The sequence below is a fragment of the Hippocampus zosterae genome, chromosome 1, assembly GCF_025434085.1.
Source record: "Hippocampus zosterae strain Florida chromosome 1, ASM2543408v3, whole genome shotgun sequence".
NCBI lineage: Eukaryota > Metazoa > Chordata > Actinopteri > Syngnathiformes > Syngnathidae > Hippocampus > Hippocampus zosterae.
The window spans coordinates 19,873,277-19,894,974 of NC_067451.1; the positions used below are offsets into that span (position 1 = coordinate 19,873,277).

General features: G+C 42.1%; 1 protein-coding gene across 2 annotated transcripts; it reads right to left on the reverse strand.

Annotated features, from left to right (window-relative positions):
- Positions 1-765: 765 nt before the first annotated feature.
- On the reverse strand, positions 766-21,427 carry LOC127603208 (equilibrative nucleobase transporter 1-like). Of its 2 annotated transcripts, XM_052069311.1 has the most exons (13): positions 21,194-21,427; positions 19,520-19,757; positions 19,317-19,446; positions 15,383-15,429; positions 15,219-15,295; positions 13,446-13,538; positions 13,215-13,354; positions 12,954-13,051; positions 11,546-11,689; positions 11,146-11,253; positions 8,996-9,182; positions 6,662-6,785; positions 5,900-6,578 (listed from the first exon to the last, which is right to left on the reverse strand). In XM_052069311.1, the coding sequence occupies exons 2-13, from the start codon at positions 19,704-19,706 to the stop codon at positions 6,468-6,470; spliced, it is 1,446 nt and encodes a 481-aa protein (XP_051925271.1). In that variant the 5' UTR covers positions 19,707-19,757; positions 21,194-21,427; the 3' UTR covers positions 5,900-6,467. The 2 variants fall into 2 exon arrangements, 1 of the variants encoding a protein (XP_051925271.1); XR_007963010.1 differs by lacking the exons at positions 5,900-6,578; positions 6,662-6,785 and adding an exon at positions 766-1,359 and having other exon boundaries at positions 8,830-9,182.
- Positions 21,428-21,698: the final 271 nt, after the last annotated feature.

The window sequence follows — 21,698 nt, forward strand, 5'->3', positions numbered from 1 at the left end:
TCCGAAGACAGCTGGGATAGGCTCCAGCACGCCCCGGGACCCTTGTGAGGGTAAACGGATCCGAAAATGGATGGATGGATAAATCAAGTCCGCCTGTGTGCGATCTAGTCTAAGTATAACTGCACCTGCTCTGTGATGTTCTCCGAGATCTGTCAAAAGAATATTGGGGAGCAAACAGCATGAAGACCAAGGGACCCATGCAGGCATGGGGATAACATGCAAAATCCACACAGGAAGGCTAGGGCCTGGAATCTAACCCTTGCATCTCTGCACTGTGAGGTGGACATGCTAACCTGTCGACCACCGTGCCGCCGAGTTGGGTTTGGTGGATGTCTGGTGTCATTTCCATCCAAGAGATAAAGATTTCACATTCATGTAACAAGTGCATGGACGTTATTTGAGAATAAACTATTTCTTAATTTCAAAACCGCACATATACGGTGTAAAGAGCAATACAATAGGATCAATGATCAATTCGGATCATTGCCCAATTACTGTGCAAATTAATTTAAGAGCTGATAGTACCTTGACATACTGGAGACATAATATTTGTTTGTTAGCTTTTTACGAACAGATGCTTATATAAAACAGGAAATTCAATCAGCACTGGCTGTGCCATAAATGACAATATTGTTTCTCCCTCCGTGTTATGGGATGAAGGAAAGGTCACAACGAGAGGAAAGATTACAGTCTACCATTTGAATTAGAGAATGAAACTGAGAAATTAGAGAAGGGACATAAAAGAAATCACAAAGAGGAGACACATAAAGTCGAGGTTTTTAATTAGAAAATACTCCGAAATGGGTAATAAGGCAAGTGGATTGCTGGCCTTCCAAATTTGGAAGGCACCATCTAATCGGATAGTCCCAAAATAAGGCACCAAAAAGACAATCAGAAACGGTGCCGAGCAACATGACTTGAGAGAGCAGGAACATTCAACATGCACAAATGCATGCGCTACATGAAGACCCTTGATAGTGCAGTAGACTTGAGACAGCCAAGAGGTTGTCAACTCTTCTCATGGACTGGGGGAAAACTGAGGGAAGCTTATGGAGTTGGTGGGCAATCGCCTAAGTAATTGATGAAGTATTTGATCGGATAATCAATTCTAAGATTTTTTTAGAAGCTGACCTAAACAACTTTACCACTCAGGAAGCAACAATGACCTCCAACATGACACCAGTGGGTGTGTCCAGATGCACGTGATGTCAAGGAAAATCTCTATTCCAGACAAAGATTATGTAAATTTGACAATGGAGTTGATAGTAGTCATGGGCATGAGTGAGCAAAAAGAGCAGCAAGTGAACATCCGGTCCGAGCAAAGGGGTTGAGTGCTAATGTTAACTATTACCTAGCTAGCTGCAAAATAGCTTACACCTATAGGCATTATTTGTTGGGGGGGAAAAAAGCTAATGTTGACTTCAAGAAATCAAACTAATGAGAGGCTCTCCAATATCTATTGTGTACTTTTCTGGGAAACATGGAAAACAAATTCAGTCTAGACGTGGGTTTCTGCAACAAGGCTTGGGGTTACTCATAAATCGATCCGCCATCGCCCACATTGGTCAAGGTGAGTACCAGCATGACATACTCCATCTGTTCCCAAGCAAATACACTTACCAAACTGAAATTCCATGATTCAGGATGCTTATGACAGCAAAGTTTCTTGGCAAGTGATTGGCGGATGCATATTGTACATCACATCCTAACAGACTTTGGCAAGTATTTACCCTCGGGGTGATGCAACAGCTTTGGAAGCGTGATTGGGAAATTTCTTTGACAGTATTCTTGGCCTCAGGCTAAACCGGCCAGACTCCGTGGAGGAGGAAGAAGTGTGTGAGTTCACCTCATGTGCGTCTCATGTGGATACATCGCGTGTCTACACACTCCACACCAGCCTCTCCTCCCTTAATTAATGAAGCATTCTCTCACTTACCCGCTTGTGTCAACGTGATTCACAGGCTCACTGACATTTGAATTGGTGTAAACACAGCATGTTCAAAGGATCTGTCTTGATTCTATTAATGTGTCGCCGACTCTGTCAATAGCCATCTCTCACACGTGCAAACTCATCTTTCACAGCTGAAGACCTTCTACAGCATGTGGTCAGTGTGTGCTTCGGCCAACAATGTACATCAGGCCAGTGGGGAGACAAACCATCAGAAGTTGCACTCAACGCTTCTTTTGAAATTTGGAAGGGTGTTGCGTGTGCAAGTTGTTTTTGTCTCATTTGTTAACAATGTAGACTTTAGATAAAATCCAATTCTTTTTAGAAGCAGTGTGAGGTTGCGTAGAATTGAATGAAGCACATGCAATGTGGGTGTACAGAGCGTTGCAAGGTCCATCCAGACTTTGTTGAATTTTTGAGTCATTTGACATTGAGTTTTAGCATCGTATCACACTTGAAAATTGACTCAAAGTGGAATGAACCCAATGATAATAACAAGACGCGCATTTTCTATATGTTTGTTAAAATGTTTAATAAAATGTCCACTTTGTTTTAGATTATGGTGTTACAATGTGGTGCTTGTTATAAAAGTTTGAGAAACATTGTTTTACAGTGCTGTGAGTGTTATGGACCTACCAAAACATGATGGACATTCCATTCAGTATAATTTGGCTGCGATTGGCTGGCAACCAGTTGAGGGTGTCCGCCACCTACTGTCTGAAGATGGCTGGGATAGGCTCCAGCACGCCCGCAACTCTCGTGACGATAAGCAGCTCGGTTCATTGATGGATGCACAGTTTTGTTTTTCTAATAGCAACCCTGAAAACAGACGGAGACCAACACTGACGTTCGGTGTTAGGTTGTCGTTTCTATTCTCAGCTTCTGCCACTTTTGTTTCTATTTCTGTCATTGCTGTTGTGAAAGGCTCCATCTGCAATTGGCTACTATAGGAGCTGTACACACACTTACATTCCAAGTGATAGAATTGACAGGCTCGCTTTGATCTAACATGTTGAGCAGCGGGGGCACAGTGAGAGACTTGGTCAGTGCAGTTGTCTGTGTTATTTCTGGAAGCAGACACAACTTATTGCTGCAGAGAATCTTCTGTCCCCAAGAGTTAAAAAAAATCTTATTGAGTCTGTTAGTGTAGTGACACACTAACTTGTGTACAGGCAACGTGGGTTCAGTTCCCACTCAGTGACTGTGAGTGTAAATGGCTGTTCTTGTTTTCTTTGAAGTAGAATTAGTAGGTTAAAAAAATAAAGTAAAAATGATGGCAGGTATGGTTGCACGGTGCCCGACTGTTTAGCACGTCCGCCTCACATTGCAAAGGTGCGGGGTTCAATTTCAGGTCCCAGCTTTCCTGTGTGGAGTTTGCATGTTCACCCCGTACCTGCGTGGGTTTTTTCCGGGTACTCCGGTTTCTTAGCACATTCCCAAAACATGCATGGCAGGTTCATGGAACACATTGTCCCTCAGTATGAATGTAAGTGGGAATGATTGTTTGTCTATGTGTACCTTGAGATTAGATGGCAATAAACAAAATCTGCTTGTCAAAAATGGACAAGAAAACCCAAAGTGCACATAATACAAACCAAAACAATAATTATCAACTGAAATACTACTGATATGGAACAAAGAAACTACAAAGCCTGAACATTAAGCATAGAGAGACTCTAGACGTAGGCAAGGCACATTTTCCAACAGCACTCATTAGCGTGGCATGGCTTTTTCAAGGCAGTAGGTGACAAGGGCAGATTCGTGTCATGTGTGGTTCGTAAGGAAACGCCTACTCTCCAGCAGGAGACTGAGGAAACAAAGCAAACAGGACTGGATCATGACAAAGATGTTTTGCTCTTGACATGTGTAGCGGTGACATGATGCAAGAGGAAAGAACTGGGGGGGAAATGAGCACTTATGATGTAACGGGTTTGCCGTGTCTAATGGAGTAATGAAAGGTATAAGGCAGCGGTGGGCATACTAAGGCCCGTGAGCCGGATCCGGCCTGTTGGTCTTTTTAATCCGGCCTGCCGAAGGTTGGTGCACAATTAAGGTTTGATTGCATTCATTTCGCTTGGACTTGTAATGACAGGTATTTCAACACCAGGTGGCGTAATTACTTCAAGTTGCAGAGCACAGGGAGGGAGGGGAAGACGAAGAAAGAGGGAGAGAGTAATGACCATGGAAGGGAAAGTGATATGTATCTGATTAAACGAAGCGGTTAACAAAGTACGAAACATTCAGGAGACGCCTGGAGTCGGAAAGACTCAAATCTACGAGACTTTGAAAAACAAAGAAGCGATTCTTTCTCAGTCCGATTCTTGCAATTTCCATGCTCAGAGTGAATTGCTTGTGGCTCGAGTAAATGAACATTTTCTAGAATGGTTTGATTGTTATCATGTTAAAAACTTTCCGCAAACTGGACCGCTAATAAGAGTCGGAGAGCAGTCAAATGTGTAGAGCGTGAACAACAGGGGGCTCAGTACACATCCTTGAGGAGAACCAGTGCTGAGTGTGATGGTGGAGGAGAATGTTACATTATTACTGGCATACAAAGACATTGTGCTATCTTCTTTATTTACTTTTGCCCCGGCCCTCCACAATATTTTTTGCTTCTCATTTGGCCGGGAAAATAATTGCCCACTCCTGGTATAAGGTTAAATGAAATGAATTCCATGACCACTGGCTTGATAAATGGCTGAATAATTGGCATGAGTATTTGCAATTCTAAAAATTCAAACACCAGAGTTAACCATCCTTGATTTAGCCCCTTCTAGATTAATTTGAACCACTAAGGAGAGCTGATTTAGACCATTTCAAGTGACATCAGATTAATCTCCAGAGCAGTGGTTCTTAACCTTATTAGTTGTACCGAACCCAACCAGTTCATATGCACATTCACCGAACCTTTCATTAATGTATATAAAAATATTATTATTACTATGATTATAATGTTTACAAATTCAAGACATTAAAAAACACATTTATTAAAAACAAAAAAGTAAACACAATTAGTAAAATATAAAGTATACTCCTGCAATTAGCTGGCAACCGGATCAGGGTGTCCCGCATCTACTGCCCGATGACGGCTGGGATGGGCTCTGTTACGGACTCCGGTAAACCGAGTTAGGGAGGGGGATCCAAAAAACGTAGACAAAAACAAGGTCTCCGAAGTAAAACAATTTAATGTCCAAACCGAACCGAAAATAAGCGAGAACATAAAGCGCTGGTCCACAATGAGGACCAGGAGGTAAATCAAAAACGACTAACAAAAGGTGCTTGCACAAAAGAGCAAGAAAAGGAAAGTAAAGCCCACAAACTATGAACGAAAAACAATGTAACACTTTGTACACGCAAGAAAAGCCAGATCATCAAAACAAAATGGTTCTTACACACAAACTTGGTACCGAGACTACACGGGAAAACACGACGAGGTCAAAAGCCACTAGTGAATGAGCAATGAGGTAAGCAATGCCAAAAACAATACTCCCACAACAAGTGAAGAACGTAGGAGTCCTTAAATAGTGTCTCTGTTGATTAATGATTGTCAGCAGGTGTGCTAGAGAGACCGCTCCTGCCACCTGCTGGCCAGACCGAAAACCCGAAATGTGACAGGCTCCAGCTCCCCCCGCATCCCTGGTGAGGATTAGGCGGTTCGGAAAACGGATGGATGTATAAAGTATACGTTTTTTAATTGTGCACAAAATGAACCTGCCAGTGGTGTGCAGTAATGGCCAAGCGGGCATATCTTAACTAATTGACATGTTGAGTTGGGTGTGTCTTAACCTCCATGACAGAGGCTCTGTCGAACGCCTGAGACTGATTCACCGAACCCCTAGGGTTTGATCGAACCCAGGTTAAAGAACCACTGCTGTAGAGGGAACTAGTGCAAGTGCGAGTGCATTAGAAGAGTAATTTCAATCATGTTCACAGCACACAAACAAGGGCACATTTTAGATATTTCACTTCATATCTTTTTAAATGCCCCACAATTAATGTTCATTCTTCATCGTGTGAAACCTTTTGAGAAAGTTAAAACTCTGCATGCTTGTCTCGTTTTTATATGTACAAAATGAGGTCTGTTAACTTCGTCGACGACTACAATGTGCAGGAGGTGGAATAGCTGAGTCGTGAACTGCTCAGTTGAGTCTGAAAGTTTGCTTCAGTTTAAAACAGAAGCCCAAGTTACACTTTTGCCAAATTCATAACATTACCAAATATGTCAAAAATTCAGAATATGCTTCTATATTTTCTACAGTAAAAAAAAAAAAAAAGTGGAGAGACAAAGTTAACATACGGTTGTCCAAAATAAAACAAAACTGTGAGTACACGCAGCGGTTTTGAGTTTGCTGACGGCACACAAAAGATAACATAGTAATCCGAAACACGCAATCAAAACTTTGTGAATCATTTAATCATTTAATTCAATCAAAGCACCAACAGAACAGTATTGATGTTACAGTCACTGTGTCAGCGTCATTGTGAGAATTGAGAAATTGTCACAAGTCCGCCTTTACTGCTATTGAAGCTGACTCTTGACTCGCTGCGATGCAAGATTTCTACAGTGCAAAAAGACAGACAACGGGTGGACAAAGGCGAGCAGAATCACCAGGGTCACAGCGATGTTCACCTACAGACACATGAGAATAAAAGTGAGTCCCTGAGGGAATTTCTTCAGGAATTTATTCAAGATTTGTGTGACTGAATACTCACATATAAAGGATCTCCATGCAGCACAGACTTTACCAAAGCAAGGCAGACATACTGCAGTAAAGAGAAGACTGCTGAAATTGCCATGATGAGGCCGTAAAGCTTTCCAAAGTGGCATGATGGGAAACTGGATGCACAGAAAAAGAAAAAAAAATCACAACACAATAATTTTAATAAATTATATATAAAACACACAATCTCTCTCTCTCTCTCTCTCTCTCTCTCTCTCTCTCTATCTATCTATCTATCTATCTATCTATCTATCTATCTATCTATCTATCTATCTATCTATCTATCTATCTATCTATCTATCTATCTATCTATCTATCTATCTATCTATCTATCTATCTATCTATCTATCCACGTTATATACAGGTATACATAAAGTTAGAATTATAAACACCACTAAGAAGCTACAATTATGGGGTCCACACAGAGCAAATACATTACTAAAAGAGCAGTGAACAATAAGCGTGGAAAGCCATATTTTTGATGGTTTTGGATTGGACCACATTGTGCTGAGCACCATACAATGTGATCAAAGGTGTGCAGTCAGACAAAAATAGGATGAAGCAGCTCAGCGAGTTCAGAGCGTAAATGGTGAGACTTTTCAGAGATTTGAAAACAAGTGGCAGACTCTTAAAATTGCCTCAAAAGTGCACAGACAGCCAGTGGATGAAGGCCATAATTGGAGTAATGTGCTCCCTCTTACATGATTCAGTTACGAGCGGAGCATCAGCATTTTGAACAAACTAACGATGTTTGAGGGGCAGTCGGACACTCTCCAAAGTAATTGTTGTTTCAAAGTGTTCTTGTGGGAAAAAGCTTCACCTTTGCTCATGGCTAGAGGTGTAAAATTCAAAACAATATAGAATAGAAATTCCTCCTGTCTGTCGGTTTGTTAGTTATTTGACTACCGTATTTTCACGACCATTCAGCGCACCGTATGGTTGGGCGCAGTCTCGTTAATGGGTGTTATTTCTGTATTTTACACATAGACAAAACGCACTGTATCATTGGGCGCAGTTTTAAAGTGGTAAAACATACGCCAGCTTAAACATACGGCATGCATGCGCGCACGCTAAAAAACACGCTAGCTTGAAGCATACGGTAGCATGCCAAGACATACAGATACAAGCTAAAAACACGTTTTTAAAAAGGCTACAGAAGCAAAACTGAGTTCCGTTGCATTTTATTTAGCCATCGTACAATGTACTCACGTTTTTCGATCAATCATCACCCAGAAATCCATCAAAGTCCTCATCCTCTGTATCAGAATTGAACAACTGTGCAAGTACCGGTAATCCATCAAAAACGCTGCGTTCCCTCTCATTGTCAGAGTCACTCTCATTGCCATGTGGCTCCACAGAAATGATGCCGGCTTTGCCAAACACTCGAACAACAGTGCAAGCAGACACGTTCGTCCTAGCAGCCACAATCCATTCGCAAATTGTGGCGTAGCTCGCCCAGCACTGGCTCTCACTCTTTGTAAAGTTGTGTTTGCCATCGATCATCCATTGTTCGCCCGGTCGCAACTTTACTTTGAATGCCCGGTTGATGCCGATGTCCAGCGGTTGGAGTTCTTTAGTCAAGCCTCCGGGTTGACTAAACGGCAAGCTCAGAGTTCATTTGCTAGACTTGGTTTTTCACCGCTTCGTAGGCGTGTCTCTTTGTAGAATTTATTTTCGGGGATTCTTAGAAACCAAACCCAAAGTTTGCAACAATGCACTTAGCCACACTCTATACAGGTGTTGGTACCTGCTTGGGGCGTCCCTTTAGCCTCCACTTACACGCTTCACTCATTGGCGGACTTCTCCCCAGCTTGCCTGTCCTCTCTCTCTCTCTCTCTCTCTCTCTCTCTCCCTCTCCATATATGTATATATACACGCCCACCCTTCCCTGATTGGCCGACTACTTTCCCGCATGCCTGGCCACAGTCACTTCCGCCTTTTCTCTATATAAACAGCGCGTCGGCTGTCAGTCAGGTTTTGGAACTCAGCAAATACACAAGACGCTCCGCATCAAAAGGTGTCCTGTCCATTTTGGAGAAAATTTAAGACTTTTAATGGTGCCTTACAGTTGTGAAAATACGGTACTTTCTTCCTCATGTCGAATGAATAAGAAGAGATTGTGTTAGCATTCTTGGGTCAGGGAAATCGAGCCTCTCTGACTCAGTGACAAAAAAAGAGAAACAAATGATGACATGTATCAAGCTTGGTGAACACATAAACAAACAGCAATCAAAACAAATACCTCTCACGGCAAGACTTTTTCTGCTTGTTGAAGGTACAGTATTAAGGGAGATATTGCAAAACTTTTGTGTGCAGTTTTACTCACGCCACACTGAGGAATGCTGCATTGCCACCATACAGGAACGAGCGATTGAGCACTTGGATGATGAAGGTAAAATACTGAAGTGGTAAGAGTGGTGCAGCGGCACAAATTGAAAACACCAACCCCATCAATGATGTCAGGAAGAGCGAAAGAACTGAGGAATTCAGGTCTGCCTCATGTTCACTCATACCTACACACACACACACACACACACAAAAAAAAAAAAATTATTTGCATTTCAGTTTTCATTGACAAGCTATCAGTTAAATGTAGTTTGCGGCCTTTGAATTCCCACCTCCTCCATTTCACTATAGAGTCACAGCAGCTCCTATAATGACAATCTTTAACACCAGCATGTAATTTCTGCCTATACAATCCACCTTATTCGAAACAATTGCAAGAAAGGTAATTTTGTTGTGAAAATTGGTAGTTACCATCGTATACCAGTTGATAAGGAACGCAAAAGGATTAGGCTGAATATCTTAATTTGTAAAGACCGCCTAAATGTTGCAAGCTTGGTGCTTTCATTTAATGGGCAAAAGGAAAATGGAGTAATACGTGCAACAATCTTTGGGCATAAGTTACAAAAAATTCCGGAGAAGGTTCACTGGGTGCCGTATAAAGATTGAGAGCACTGTCACAAGAACACCAGCTATTTCATGTATGCGGGTGGAAACCAAAAAGTAAATGATCAACAACATGTATGGACCTATTTCGTGCACACATTTGCTCAGTGTGAAAGAGTCCTGCGGCAATGGGAAATAACCAGTTACCGTATTTGGAAGCTCCGATGTAGCCTCCTACTAGAACGTAAAAACTGAGATTTCGCCGCAGGTAAGACCGCACCTCTGGAAGGCTTATCTTTCAATTCTGCTAAAGAAAACTCAGAATTTGCTTAATTTGGAGGATATTCTCCCGTTGGCACTTTCAAATCAATTTCGTACGTGCATTTTTTATGCGCTTTTAATATGTTGCGACTCTACCGTCTAGGCTTCTTACACACACACCATTCGTAACCTGGAAATATGTGTGCAACCATCATCGAGGCATGATTCAGTGAAGTCTGAGGATACCCCTAATTTCCTGGTCAAGGAATTTTTATGAGACTAGAGAATTCCATAGAGATCCATTTTGAAAATATGCCACACTTTGATTGTGCCGTGGACTCGGAAGTCAACGCCAGTGAGATGTGCACAGCTCAACTACACGCCACTTTGAAGGAGTGTGTTTACATTCACTTTGTAATAAATCCAATAAAAGCAATTAAATTAGACTACCGTGCTCAGAAGGGAAAGCTTGTTCAGGTCGTCAAGCAGCACGCAGTACCCCCTCAATCAAATAACCCCCTCCAAAATAATGACTGTGACTGTGAGTCTGCGCTTCAACCGCAATTACTAGCAGCCATGTGGAAATGCTCCTCACAGGTGAAGAAAAAAGTTCTACTGGGGCTGATCCTTTTTGTCATCATCTGATTTAATGTCGACGTTTGGCGTCATTGTATTGTAATTCTGACACATATGCAGCCGTTTGGCAATCGTTGAGTGTATATGGGGCAGGTGCTCCCTCCAACCCCCGTCCATATATAAGCAGGAATCAGCCGAGTTGGCCGTTCAAGAGGCACTAGACCATAGTACAGGCCCCGGAGTGCGGAGGCCAAAATATGCATTACGTCGGTGGGACAATGGTCACCCTGACAAAGTGTTAGCGTCACGCCCTGATGTTCATTGTCTCCACCTAATTGTTACTCCACCAACATCATTCTACATCACTATCAGCCCCTCTCCAATTGGACGCACGTGTCTGACATTACGACGTTGCCGCTCTCTAACAACATTGCCCCCAGTACCTGATGCATGATAGTTAGACGATACATCAACTGTAACATTAATACTGTACTGTTTGTTGGTGGCTTTTTAGACTATGTATCCTGTAATGATTCCTACAGCTTTTTCATTTGTTGGAAATATGTGAATGGATTCCTATTATCTATTTGCTTGGTTGAAGCTTGGCCTGACTGTATTTACTCAGTGGGTTCTACTTTGTACCCAGATGAACGTCTCACTCAGTCCGGTAGCTCCCAATATTTCCACTAGTTAATATTTATTATTTTTTTCTTGGTGATTATAAAGTCGAACGTGCTTGTTGTTGATTACCTTCAGGCAGAGGTTTGCGCTTGTTTCTGTCCATGATGAGGCCATTCCAAGGTGCGCACAACACCCCACACAGTTGGGTAAATGCAAAGGCGTTGATGTACTGACTCACTGCCAACACATTGACAAAGGTCGACAGTATACATTTAAATGAGCATTACTGTCAAGTTCACAGTGCCAATTTGTGTCATGTGTCTTTCTGGGACCATTCATTTGAAGAAAATGATTAATAATACTTTTTTCCTCATATGTTTTTTTCTGTGCCCTGCCATGTCTTTTTTAATATCAGGATCATCAGGGAATGTGTGCATGTTTTGATATCTACCAAGGAGGCTTGTTTGTGTATATTTGAATTACATGCCACTGTAGTATTTGAAAGCCACATGATGAAGTCTGATCTTACCAAGTGAAGGCTGTCCATGAGTTAGCTTCTGCAGCATGGGGTTAAGGGTGCCAATGAACAGATAATGTCGCAGTTGGATCACCGACAACCAAATTACGTGCCAGATGAATAATCTGGATAGAACACACTCACGTAAAGTTTTCTCTGGGTGAGACAAGAAATTGCAGAGATTTGAAAATCATTAGTTCAGAAAAAGGTTTACCACCAGACTTAAACAGGACAATTGATCAAAGCTGCGTCACAAAGCCTCTCAACCGATTTGCAGATATTTTCTTCAGGATGGATCTTTCCCCAAGTAATTATTGTTTTTAACAATTCTTCTGTGAAACATACATAAACACACATTTATTTCATCCCGCTTACCAAACATGACAGCTGGGATTTATGGATTGATTAAAAACATTCCTAAAGATGAACACCAAAGCAAGCAGACCATTTGCAAAGATTAGTTTTCATTATCACTAATACTGTCATGTTCCGTATTCGGCAGCAGGCGGCACGCGTTCACTTCTGCCGCCTGCACACCTGCTGCCTATTTGTCAGTGATTGCACCTGCTATTTCTAGGCACTCCAACGGTCGACCCATTGCCGGAGTATTGTATGCCGTGCCACTGCTATTGCCTTTGATTTCACATATTGTTCGACACCATTCACGGTTGGTTATATTATTGTCGTCCCAAGGGACTCATTATCTTAGCATATGTGAATTAGTATTCGTTTAACATATTTGCCTTGCCATTGTGTTGCAAGCGTTTTCTGTTGTCGCGTTCCTTATTTCCTGTCTATCGTTCTGTGACCAGCGTTTTCTGTTGTTTATTAGGCGGGATTTTTGTTTATAATAAATATTATTGTTTTACAAAGTCCTTGTCGGTGTCTGCTATTTCGGGTATCCGCTTATTTTCGCTTTTTCTGTTACATGCGAAGCAGTTCCCTTTCCCTGCTTCGTACGTAACGTGACAAATACATTTATAATGACCTGTTGCTTTATTTCTTGAGAGGAATATTTTCAGTGCTAGATAGAGCCACTGTGGTTAAAATGATTATTTTAAAATTAGCTAGAAGTATCTCACTGGCTAGCAAGCAATTTGACACGCCATCAGGTTTCACACACATCACTTATTAAATAGGTAGTCACCATCGTTATAATAGTGTGTGATGGAATAGAATAGAATACAATGCCTTGAGTTGTAATTTTTTCTAATTCCCTACTGAACCAACTGAAATATGACCCTTAGAAGATGTTTAAAAGAGAACCTCAGGAAATGTGAAAAGCCTGTGTTCAGTGGCTGATGCTTTTCTGTATCTCAAACATTTTCAATGTTTTTTGGTGAAGTTAAATTTGAGCGCTACATGTGGCTATATGAAACCTGAGTTCGAAAAGATTAGAAACTTGCAATTGCACACTGACCTTGTTTTGCAGGTGCCTTGTTGGAAAATGGTTCTGACTCTGTGGTCTTCTGTGACCTCACATTCTGCTTGACCCTTTTTCGCTTGTTGCAGGACAGCCTAAGGTCAAAGTATAGCACGAGTTAGATTTCTATTAGTACCGGTACTTGTTTACATGTCATGCTTCCCATCCATGAATATACGAGATTTACACTTGCTCAGAGTCAACAGCCATTTTGCATATACATAAAGGAATACCGTGACAAGTCCTTCCTGTTCATACCCATATGTGTAGTCATCAGGCAGAGGGTATGGAATGATGGTTCTGGGAAAAAGGAAGAAAGTCCTGAGCACATGAATGACACTGCAGATGGACAGGAACAGGAAACAGGCACGGAGGGAGATGCCGGACTCATATAGCAACTGTGTCAGAAAAAGGCAAGATCAATATCAGTGTATTATATATGAGGTTAGATAAATCACATGATTTGGGTAGTGATGGGAAATCTCTCACTTTGATGATAATGAAGAGTGCTGAGGAAGAGTCAAAGGCCCCGTTGTAGAGAGTAATGATGGTGGAACGACGGGTGCCAAAAAGGTTTCCCACCTTCAAGGGGAGAAGTTGAAATAAATGTATTATATTGCTGTGTTCTGTGCTGCTGGCCGTGGGTTGTTTTTGGTTTGTACTTTAACTATCCTTTATACGATGTTCACTAGAAAAGGTTGTTCACACTTGATGCCGTATTTTTCAAACTTGTTGTCATCATGAGGGCAGCCACAACATAATAGTTGACCTTAGTTACCCCTTGCACATACGGCCACACATTGGTTGAAGGGGCTTTAGATGCAGAGAAATGTACAGTGATTTCTGTTTTGTACGGAAGCGCGGAACTGCCAATGTAGAATTTTTTGCCAACAAATACGTTCAAATGTACTTGCGAGTACTTTCAAACATATTTACAAATATGCTTGAATATATTTAAATCTGTTCAAAATATATTGAATATGAATACATTCATTTATATATAAATAAATATATTGCGGGCCAGCCTGGTAGTCCAGTGGTCAGCACACGACTTCACGGGTTCATTTCCAGCTCCGGCCTCCCTGTGTGGAGTTTACATGTTAGCCCCGGGCCTGCGTGGGTTTTCTCCGGGTACTCCGGTTTCCTCCCGCATTCCAAAACCATGCATGGCAGGCTGATTGATCACTCTAAATTGTCCCTAGGTGTGAGTGAGGGCGTGCATGGTTGTTCGTCTCTGTGTGCCCTGCGATTGGCTGGCTACCAATTCGGGGTGTCCGAAGACAGCTGGGATAGGCTCCAGCACCCCCGCGACCCTATTGAGGATGGAGCGGTTTGATGAATGAAGATGAATGAATATATATATTGCTTTGACCAACCAGTCAGAAGATGGAAAATGCTGACATCATTGAGGGCCAGTGTTCTGGCCCAGTGAGGAGGAATCTGAAATCTGATCATTGAAAGAACCAACCCAATTGCTCATACGGGTTTAGTTGCAGTGGCCAGCACTCCTGATTCTGACCCAGAATAGACTGACGTGGTAGCACACTGAGGCTATACACACATTTTTGCAGAGGTGGCAATTCCGTCACTATTGATGGAAGGTCTGTCAGTTTGTCACTGACTGACGTCCATTTTGGTGATGATTGAAAGAAATGACGGTCAAAGCACTGACAAAAGTGGATTTAGGCCCATCAGTGTATTCGTTACGAACCGGGGCAAGTACCGACGGACCACTCAGTCCGTCACTGACGGATGCCCATTTTGCTGACGCCTGACAGAAACACGCCCTGACTATCTCGTGTATTTGTCCGCGGGGCTGAAAACAAGCAGGCTTGCTACCATTGGCTATTTATGGAAATGCTTTTTGCTTCCTGTACAGTAGGTGGCGGTATGCACCAAATATCTGTAATCCACCAATGAACCAAGATGACGACAAAAGCTTTTTAGGAGTTCATTTAGAAGTAATTTGAGCTCTTTGAATGTGCACACATGTACACTTGCACATGGACTTGTGTGTGCCCGTGCAAGGTTTGGCTCAACCTCCCCAATCCTCCGCTCCTAACGGTATGGGTTTGCTGTGTCGAATACTGTGATGGGTCAAATGTAGTGAGTACCGTAAATTTGTGAGTAAACTGAACAATCATTTAACATTATTTTAGATATTGTGTGCCGTGAGATCTTTTTTCATGTCAAATATTTTCCTGGCGCTTTAAACAACCACTCCAGGATAAGACTTGCTTGACAAAAATGTTTCGGACCTACCTGCATGTTGGTGATGAGCAACATAATGCCGCCCACAGCAATGAATGAGAGGGCTGGGAAAAGCAGGACGGACAGAGCTGATGGAAAAAAAAGGCAAATAAATGAGCATCCGCACTTGCTTTCAGGATTCAGACAAAAAAACTTTTTGTTTTGTTTTGTTTTACCCGAATTTGAGAAGGCCACCATCAAGGTACCAACAGTGTGGAAACCTCTGAAATAAACACATACATGTATGATCAATGAATGTTCCTAAAACACCATCATAAAGACTTTGGATTCGTGGATTTCCACAAAATATGTACACGTGTTCGAACTAATACAGTCTACACTGAGAGAAATTGACAGAATAATTCACACATCGATTATGCGAAAGTATTTCAGCATTCGGCCATGATAAGAAAGGGGAATGTGACTGACAGGAACGTGAACAACAGGGAAGTAAAAGACTAATTTTGATGAATTTTGACATATGTCAACATGCAACTGGACCCAATTAAACAGAAACATTAAGCATGCATCAGATACGCGGGAGCATGAGGCAAATGTTTACAAAAACAGCAGCAGGAACATCGATTAAACATAGCGTGAAAGAAAAAAAAAAACGTAGAGTGGCTCTGCTGAAACCAAAAGAAGTAGTTACTAAGTGCAGGACACATATGTGAGGAACTTCTTGTGTAGGAAATGACAAAGCAGACAAGATGACTCAAGAGACAGTGATGGTTGTGGAACAAGAATTTGAAAATGTATGTTTTCCAAACTAACAACCTTATTTCAGATCAAGAGAGGGCATCCCGGAGGAGAAGAACTAACCGGGTGGCCAGGGATGAGACTGGTTTGTATCGGCATGAAATTGATGGACGTCCAGTCCTGTCGGCAACTAAATTGAAGACTCCAATTTGGGAGGCATGGGTTTTTCATCTGCAATTCAAGGTAAACTCGAACCAACGAATCAGAGGCTTATATCAAAAACTCAGATGGTGATGACCTCAGAGAAATTGGATTGGGATGGAGCGCTACCACTTGCGCTGTGAACCATGAGGTCCACCGTTAATTCCACCACAGGTTTCACACCTTTTAAGATGGAATGTGGCAATCCATGGACCCGGGCGCTCTTCAACAAATGGTTCCTCATTAAGCAGACAAGGACTCATTGAGTGTTCTCGTCTCCTATATTCAGGAGCGGACGACACTCCAGGGTGACCACCCCGGTAAACAACAGACGTATCCCGAGTATGTGTATCTGGGGGTCCTAAAGCGGAAGTGGCACCAGCTGAGATGAATGGGACCACGTAGAGTGACACAAAGGACCTGTCATGTCATACCTGGAAGGAATGCGTCAGCCCCAAGAAGTGTCTCCAACTTCAAAGTGACCTTCGGAAGTTCCCTGAGAAAGTCCATCTCCAACTCCAATCTCACAATTTGTAAACAGCAGATGTGGTCTGTACTTTGTCAAAATGCCAAGATCGAACTGTATTGACCTTTCTTTGTTTCAGATTTTTACATAAGGTGAAGGAGTGCCCGCCCCTAATGAACGTAACAAACATACTATGCCTATATATACAGTACGTGTGACTGTAGTTGTTCGGGGCTTCCTGATGAAATCTGAGACTCACAGGAGCCCGAATCGATTCGTGTTGCGTTGTGATAAACTGAAGAAAAGACGACGTGGTGTTGGGTCTTCTTCCACCTTATAGAGCGATAAAAGAACCTGTGTCCAAGGAGGGCCAAAAGCAAATTGACAGCTCCCCCTCCTCTACAATACACCACCACAATAGCTTCTAAAGAAAATATAAATGTGACTTTAGTGTACTTTCAGCTTCAATTTTAAAAAAAGGCAAAACAGATAAGTGTATAACCCTTTTATGCAGACTATTACAATTTTTCTCAAAAGATTTTGTTATACAAACACTTGTGGATCTAATTTCCAGCCTCGTGACGCGACTCCCCCTGGGGCTCCTCTTTTTCCATGTATTTCTTGTACCAGATGTACCTTGTAACAGTAGATCACTTCAACTCATCAAGCTGTGAAGTATAGAGCTGGGAAAAGCTATGAGCATTCCTCGGCCCTGTATTTTCCCTCCACCCTGTTTTAGTGGAAACACATGGACGTTCCATGTGTCAGTATATTTTTGTTGCTGGTTTGGATTATTCTGGAGCTACAGCTCTGTTGACATTACAAAATAGTTACTGCGCACTGTCAGCCAAACATGCATTTTTCTCTCCTATAACTCCTCCTTTCAGTGTATTTATCCTTATTGCTTTCACTTACGGTATGTACATAAAGAACATAAAGACGTAAAGATCCCTTTTCCCCAACACCACCACCACCACGCAAAACAGTCTGTTTCGGTCTCAGCCATTTCAGTGCTCCCTGGATTCCCTTTTAGGTGTCTATATAGACATTACCATTTCTCATGAAAGCGACCGCGACTTTTCATCATCTACTTCTTACCCTTCCTCCTTCCATCGTGTTCATAAAATGGATAATCAACGTGAACGAAAGAAGAAAAACAAATCACAAGGTCTCCCGGATTTAGGCTGTATCCCAGCAACTTTGCCAGAGGAACAACACATGGCAGCATCGTGGTTTAAGGTTTAGGGTAGGGCCTCATTTTAGATCAAAATCTTGAGACGAGATGAAGAGAATATTCAGCATGTTAATGACCCGACGCATACACCCAATTCAACAAAATATTAGCTTAATTCAAAGAAAATTTACGTGTTGGAATGTCCTAGTCAAAACCAAGGCCTAAATCAAATTGAAAATAAGTCGAGTGACCCAAAGACACAAACTGTCCTGTTTTGAGTGCTTTTGCAAGGAAACGTGGACAAATAACGCCAAGTCCAGATACAGTCTGCAACAATGATAGATCCTACCCTTAAACTCAACTCAACTAACTTTATTTATAGAGCACTTTAAAACAACCATTGTTGCAGACAAACTGCTGTACCCGCAGCGCAAATTACCGTTAGTCATACAATAACAAAGACAGTAGAAACAATAAATTAACACTACTACATCAGACACTATAAAACACTAAAGCAATGCAGAGCCAAAAGCCATAGAATAAAACTGTTTTAAGATCAGTTTTTAAAATGGACAGAGGACAAAGGTTCATTGCAAAGGGAGGGACGGGGTAAGGAAGAGGTACGATCCTCTCTGAGCCTCTTTTTAGCCCTCAGTACCTCCGGTAGCGTCTGGTTTGTTGACCTGAGGCACTGAGCAGCAGGGATGGAGGAGCTCAGAGAGGTAAGGTGCGGGGCAAGACCATTTTAAGATTCGAAAACAAATAAAATAAGCTTAAAACGAACTGTAAAATGTATAGGCATCCGGTGAAGTGGGCACAGAATTTGTGTGCTACCTTCTAATACCACTAATTGTGGGGCGAGATATGTACGTATATACAGTATATACACTGTATATGCTGTAGATAGATAGATAGATAGATAGATAGATAGATAGATAGATAGATAGATAGATAGATAGATAGATAGATAGATAGATAGATAGATAGATAGATAGATAGATAGATAGATAGATAGATAGATAGATAGATAGATAGATAGATAGATAGATAGATAGATAGATAGATAGATAGATAGATAGATAGATAGAGAAAGAGAGAGAGAGTCATTAGAAAAAAAAACAAGTGCATGAAACAAGCCTTAAATGCGATGAAACATCAAGCCCTTGTCACCGATCTCAAAAGCTGTGGGCCTGTCCACTGAATCTATGAATCCAGGCCCTGGTGAAAAATGGATGTTAATTCACAAAGCCTTTTTCTTATGCCTACAAATCTTCATATGTTTGAGCTGCCAAAATGTATGTCCATGACATACCCCTCGTCATTGCAGGTGAGTATTTTCTTTATCCACTGTATAGGTCATGTGTATTACTGATCAATAATTTCAAACCATCCCTACCAAATGTAAAAGTCTATTGGATGCCACCTTCCTTTCAGTCACTCCTCTTGGAAACCATGCTGATATTCGTAATGAGCAACCCTTAGAATGACTTCAACTCCATTTATCGACGTTTCACCCAAACTGAGTGAACTTCATCAAGGCACTGAACAAGTTGTGTCAAGATGCACTCACATTCCCAAGAGCCGAGCCACTGTTGTGCCAAAGTGGTCGAAAATGAAACCACTTGCGACTGTCAGAAAATTATTCATGAAGGATGCAATGGTGAAGACCAGGGAGAGCTGCTCATCTTGTCCACTGCAATCTGAAAGAGCCAAGGAAGAAGCCAATGTTACACCTTTTATTCAAGATCAAAAGTATGAGAATCGTAAGCTGACCTAAAACCTGTGAGCCATTGATTCCTGTGCTGTTGACACACAGATAGTTGAAGTAACCCTCCTTCTTGAGGACGAAAACAAGTGAGGCCCACCCAAATAAGATGCCTGCAAAACAAAGACACTCCACCAGGCCCGTGATGAAGGTTAGGGCTCGTCGCATCCCCAAACGAGTCTGACAGTCCGGCATGGTCCCTACTTCTGGCACTCAGACGCACACCAGTGGAAGCTGTGTTCACACCTGCAGACACCGGCCAAAAATAACCAAAGATTAGAGGCAAACATATTTTAGTTATATGAACTTTGAGTTTGTTTTCTGATTACTTTTGTTTTTTTTCCCCATCCCCATTCACTGGCAGAACAGAGGGGGCTCAAAAGAGTAGTCGAGACAGCGCAGAGGATCATCAGCTGCCCCCAACCCTCCGTGAAGGACATTGAAACGTCCACTTGCATCGGAAGAACTGAGGCAGTCACAAGTTACATCACCCACCTAGTTTGTGGCAGGAGCTCTCGGTCCATCAAGACCTGAATAAACAAACTCGGCCACCCATCACTGCACTGACCTCACACTAACACCAACACTCTTTGCATATTGCCGCACCAAGGTAGACAAGTAAGTTTGCAGATCTGACACTTGGAGAGAAAGTTTTTGTCCACATCAAGTATTTTCTATAAAGGTGTCATTCATCCATTTCACTCGTCATTCCCATTTATTTTACAACATATTTTGGATGTTGAATTATCGTTATTCTCGATGAAATCTGTTTATGTTGGTATTTTCGGTTGTCTGGAATGGATAACATTGGATTTACATTATTTCCTTCGGACAATTGTCCTTTGGGCAGCCACGGGACTACCGGGCTTAGCATGTCGGCTTTACAGTGCAGAGGTACCGGGTTCGATTCCAGCTCCGGCCTCCCTGTGTGGAGTTTGCATGTTCTCCCAGGGCCTGCGTGGGTTTTCTCCGGGTGCTCCGGTTTCCTCCCACATTCCAAAAAAAACATGCGTGCCAGGCTGATTGAACACTCTAAATTGTCCCTAGGTGTGAGTGTGAGTGCGAATGGTTGTTCGTTTCTGTGTGCCCTGCGATTGGCTGGCAACCAATTCAGGGTGTCCCTCGCCTACTGCCCGAAGACAGCAGGGATAGGCTCCAGCACCCCCGCGACCCTAGTGAGGACCAAGCGGCTCGGAAGATGAATGAATGAATGAATTCTCCTTTGAATTTTGTTCAATTTAATTTTAGTCTGTCTTTTTGGACTGCGTTTATCAAAACAAACAAATAAATAAAAAAAGGTTCCGCTGTACTATCCTTTGAAGAGTCAGCATCTCCGACTCCAGCGCTACCGTACCTTCAACATTTGTGGTTTATAGCCATTGCACTGCATAATTTGGTTTGCGTGGTTACTAATATTGTTTGAGATTTGTCATTCTTGAAACACAAACGTGGAGTTGCACCCCAATTTCACTGTATCTTGTTTGTGGCAAGATACAGTGTAAGCTGTACCCAATCCCAGTAGACATGAAGCGAGAGGCACAACACTCACAAAGAAATATAACTTCTTGGGTTCATTGTCCTCTGAACTTCATTTCTTCATTTTGACAAAAATAACCATTGTGAGACAGAGGTTTTCTTATCTTATCATAACATGTGCAGTTAAGTAGAAAAAGAGCACAGACCTTTGATGCCCTCCTACCCGCTGTGGTGGATCTCACAGTTCACATCGCCATCTGTTCTGAATCTTTCGCTTCCTTTTAACGGTACAGCTCCTCCTTCCTCTTGCCACTTGGCTTCCGCTCTTCTTCTTTCTTAATCCGTCTGGTGCAAGGAAGGACTCCACCTTAGTTAGTTGCAAAAAACAAACCAAAAAGGCTTTCCAACAGCTATGATGAAAGTGCTGTATTGCTGCAAAACTTGTTTCGTCAGTCTACAGGTCATGTGACTGCACGAACAGAAAAAACAATGTCAAAAGCTGATTGGAAACAGACAGGAAAGCATTCTTCCAAGAACTCAATTTAACGGCTACAGCTCAGAACTGTGAAACTTGATAAATTTGTGTTTTGTGGGTTTTTCATCGATTTAACGACATAAAGAGAGAGTGAGCTTCCCTTACGAGCTTTTTGTTTTTGAACCTTTTTTTCCGTATCAGGTCCTGTATGAGTTGATAAAATAAATCCGCTCAAA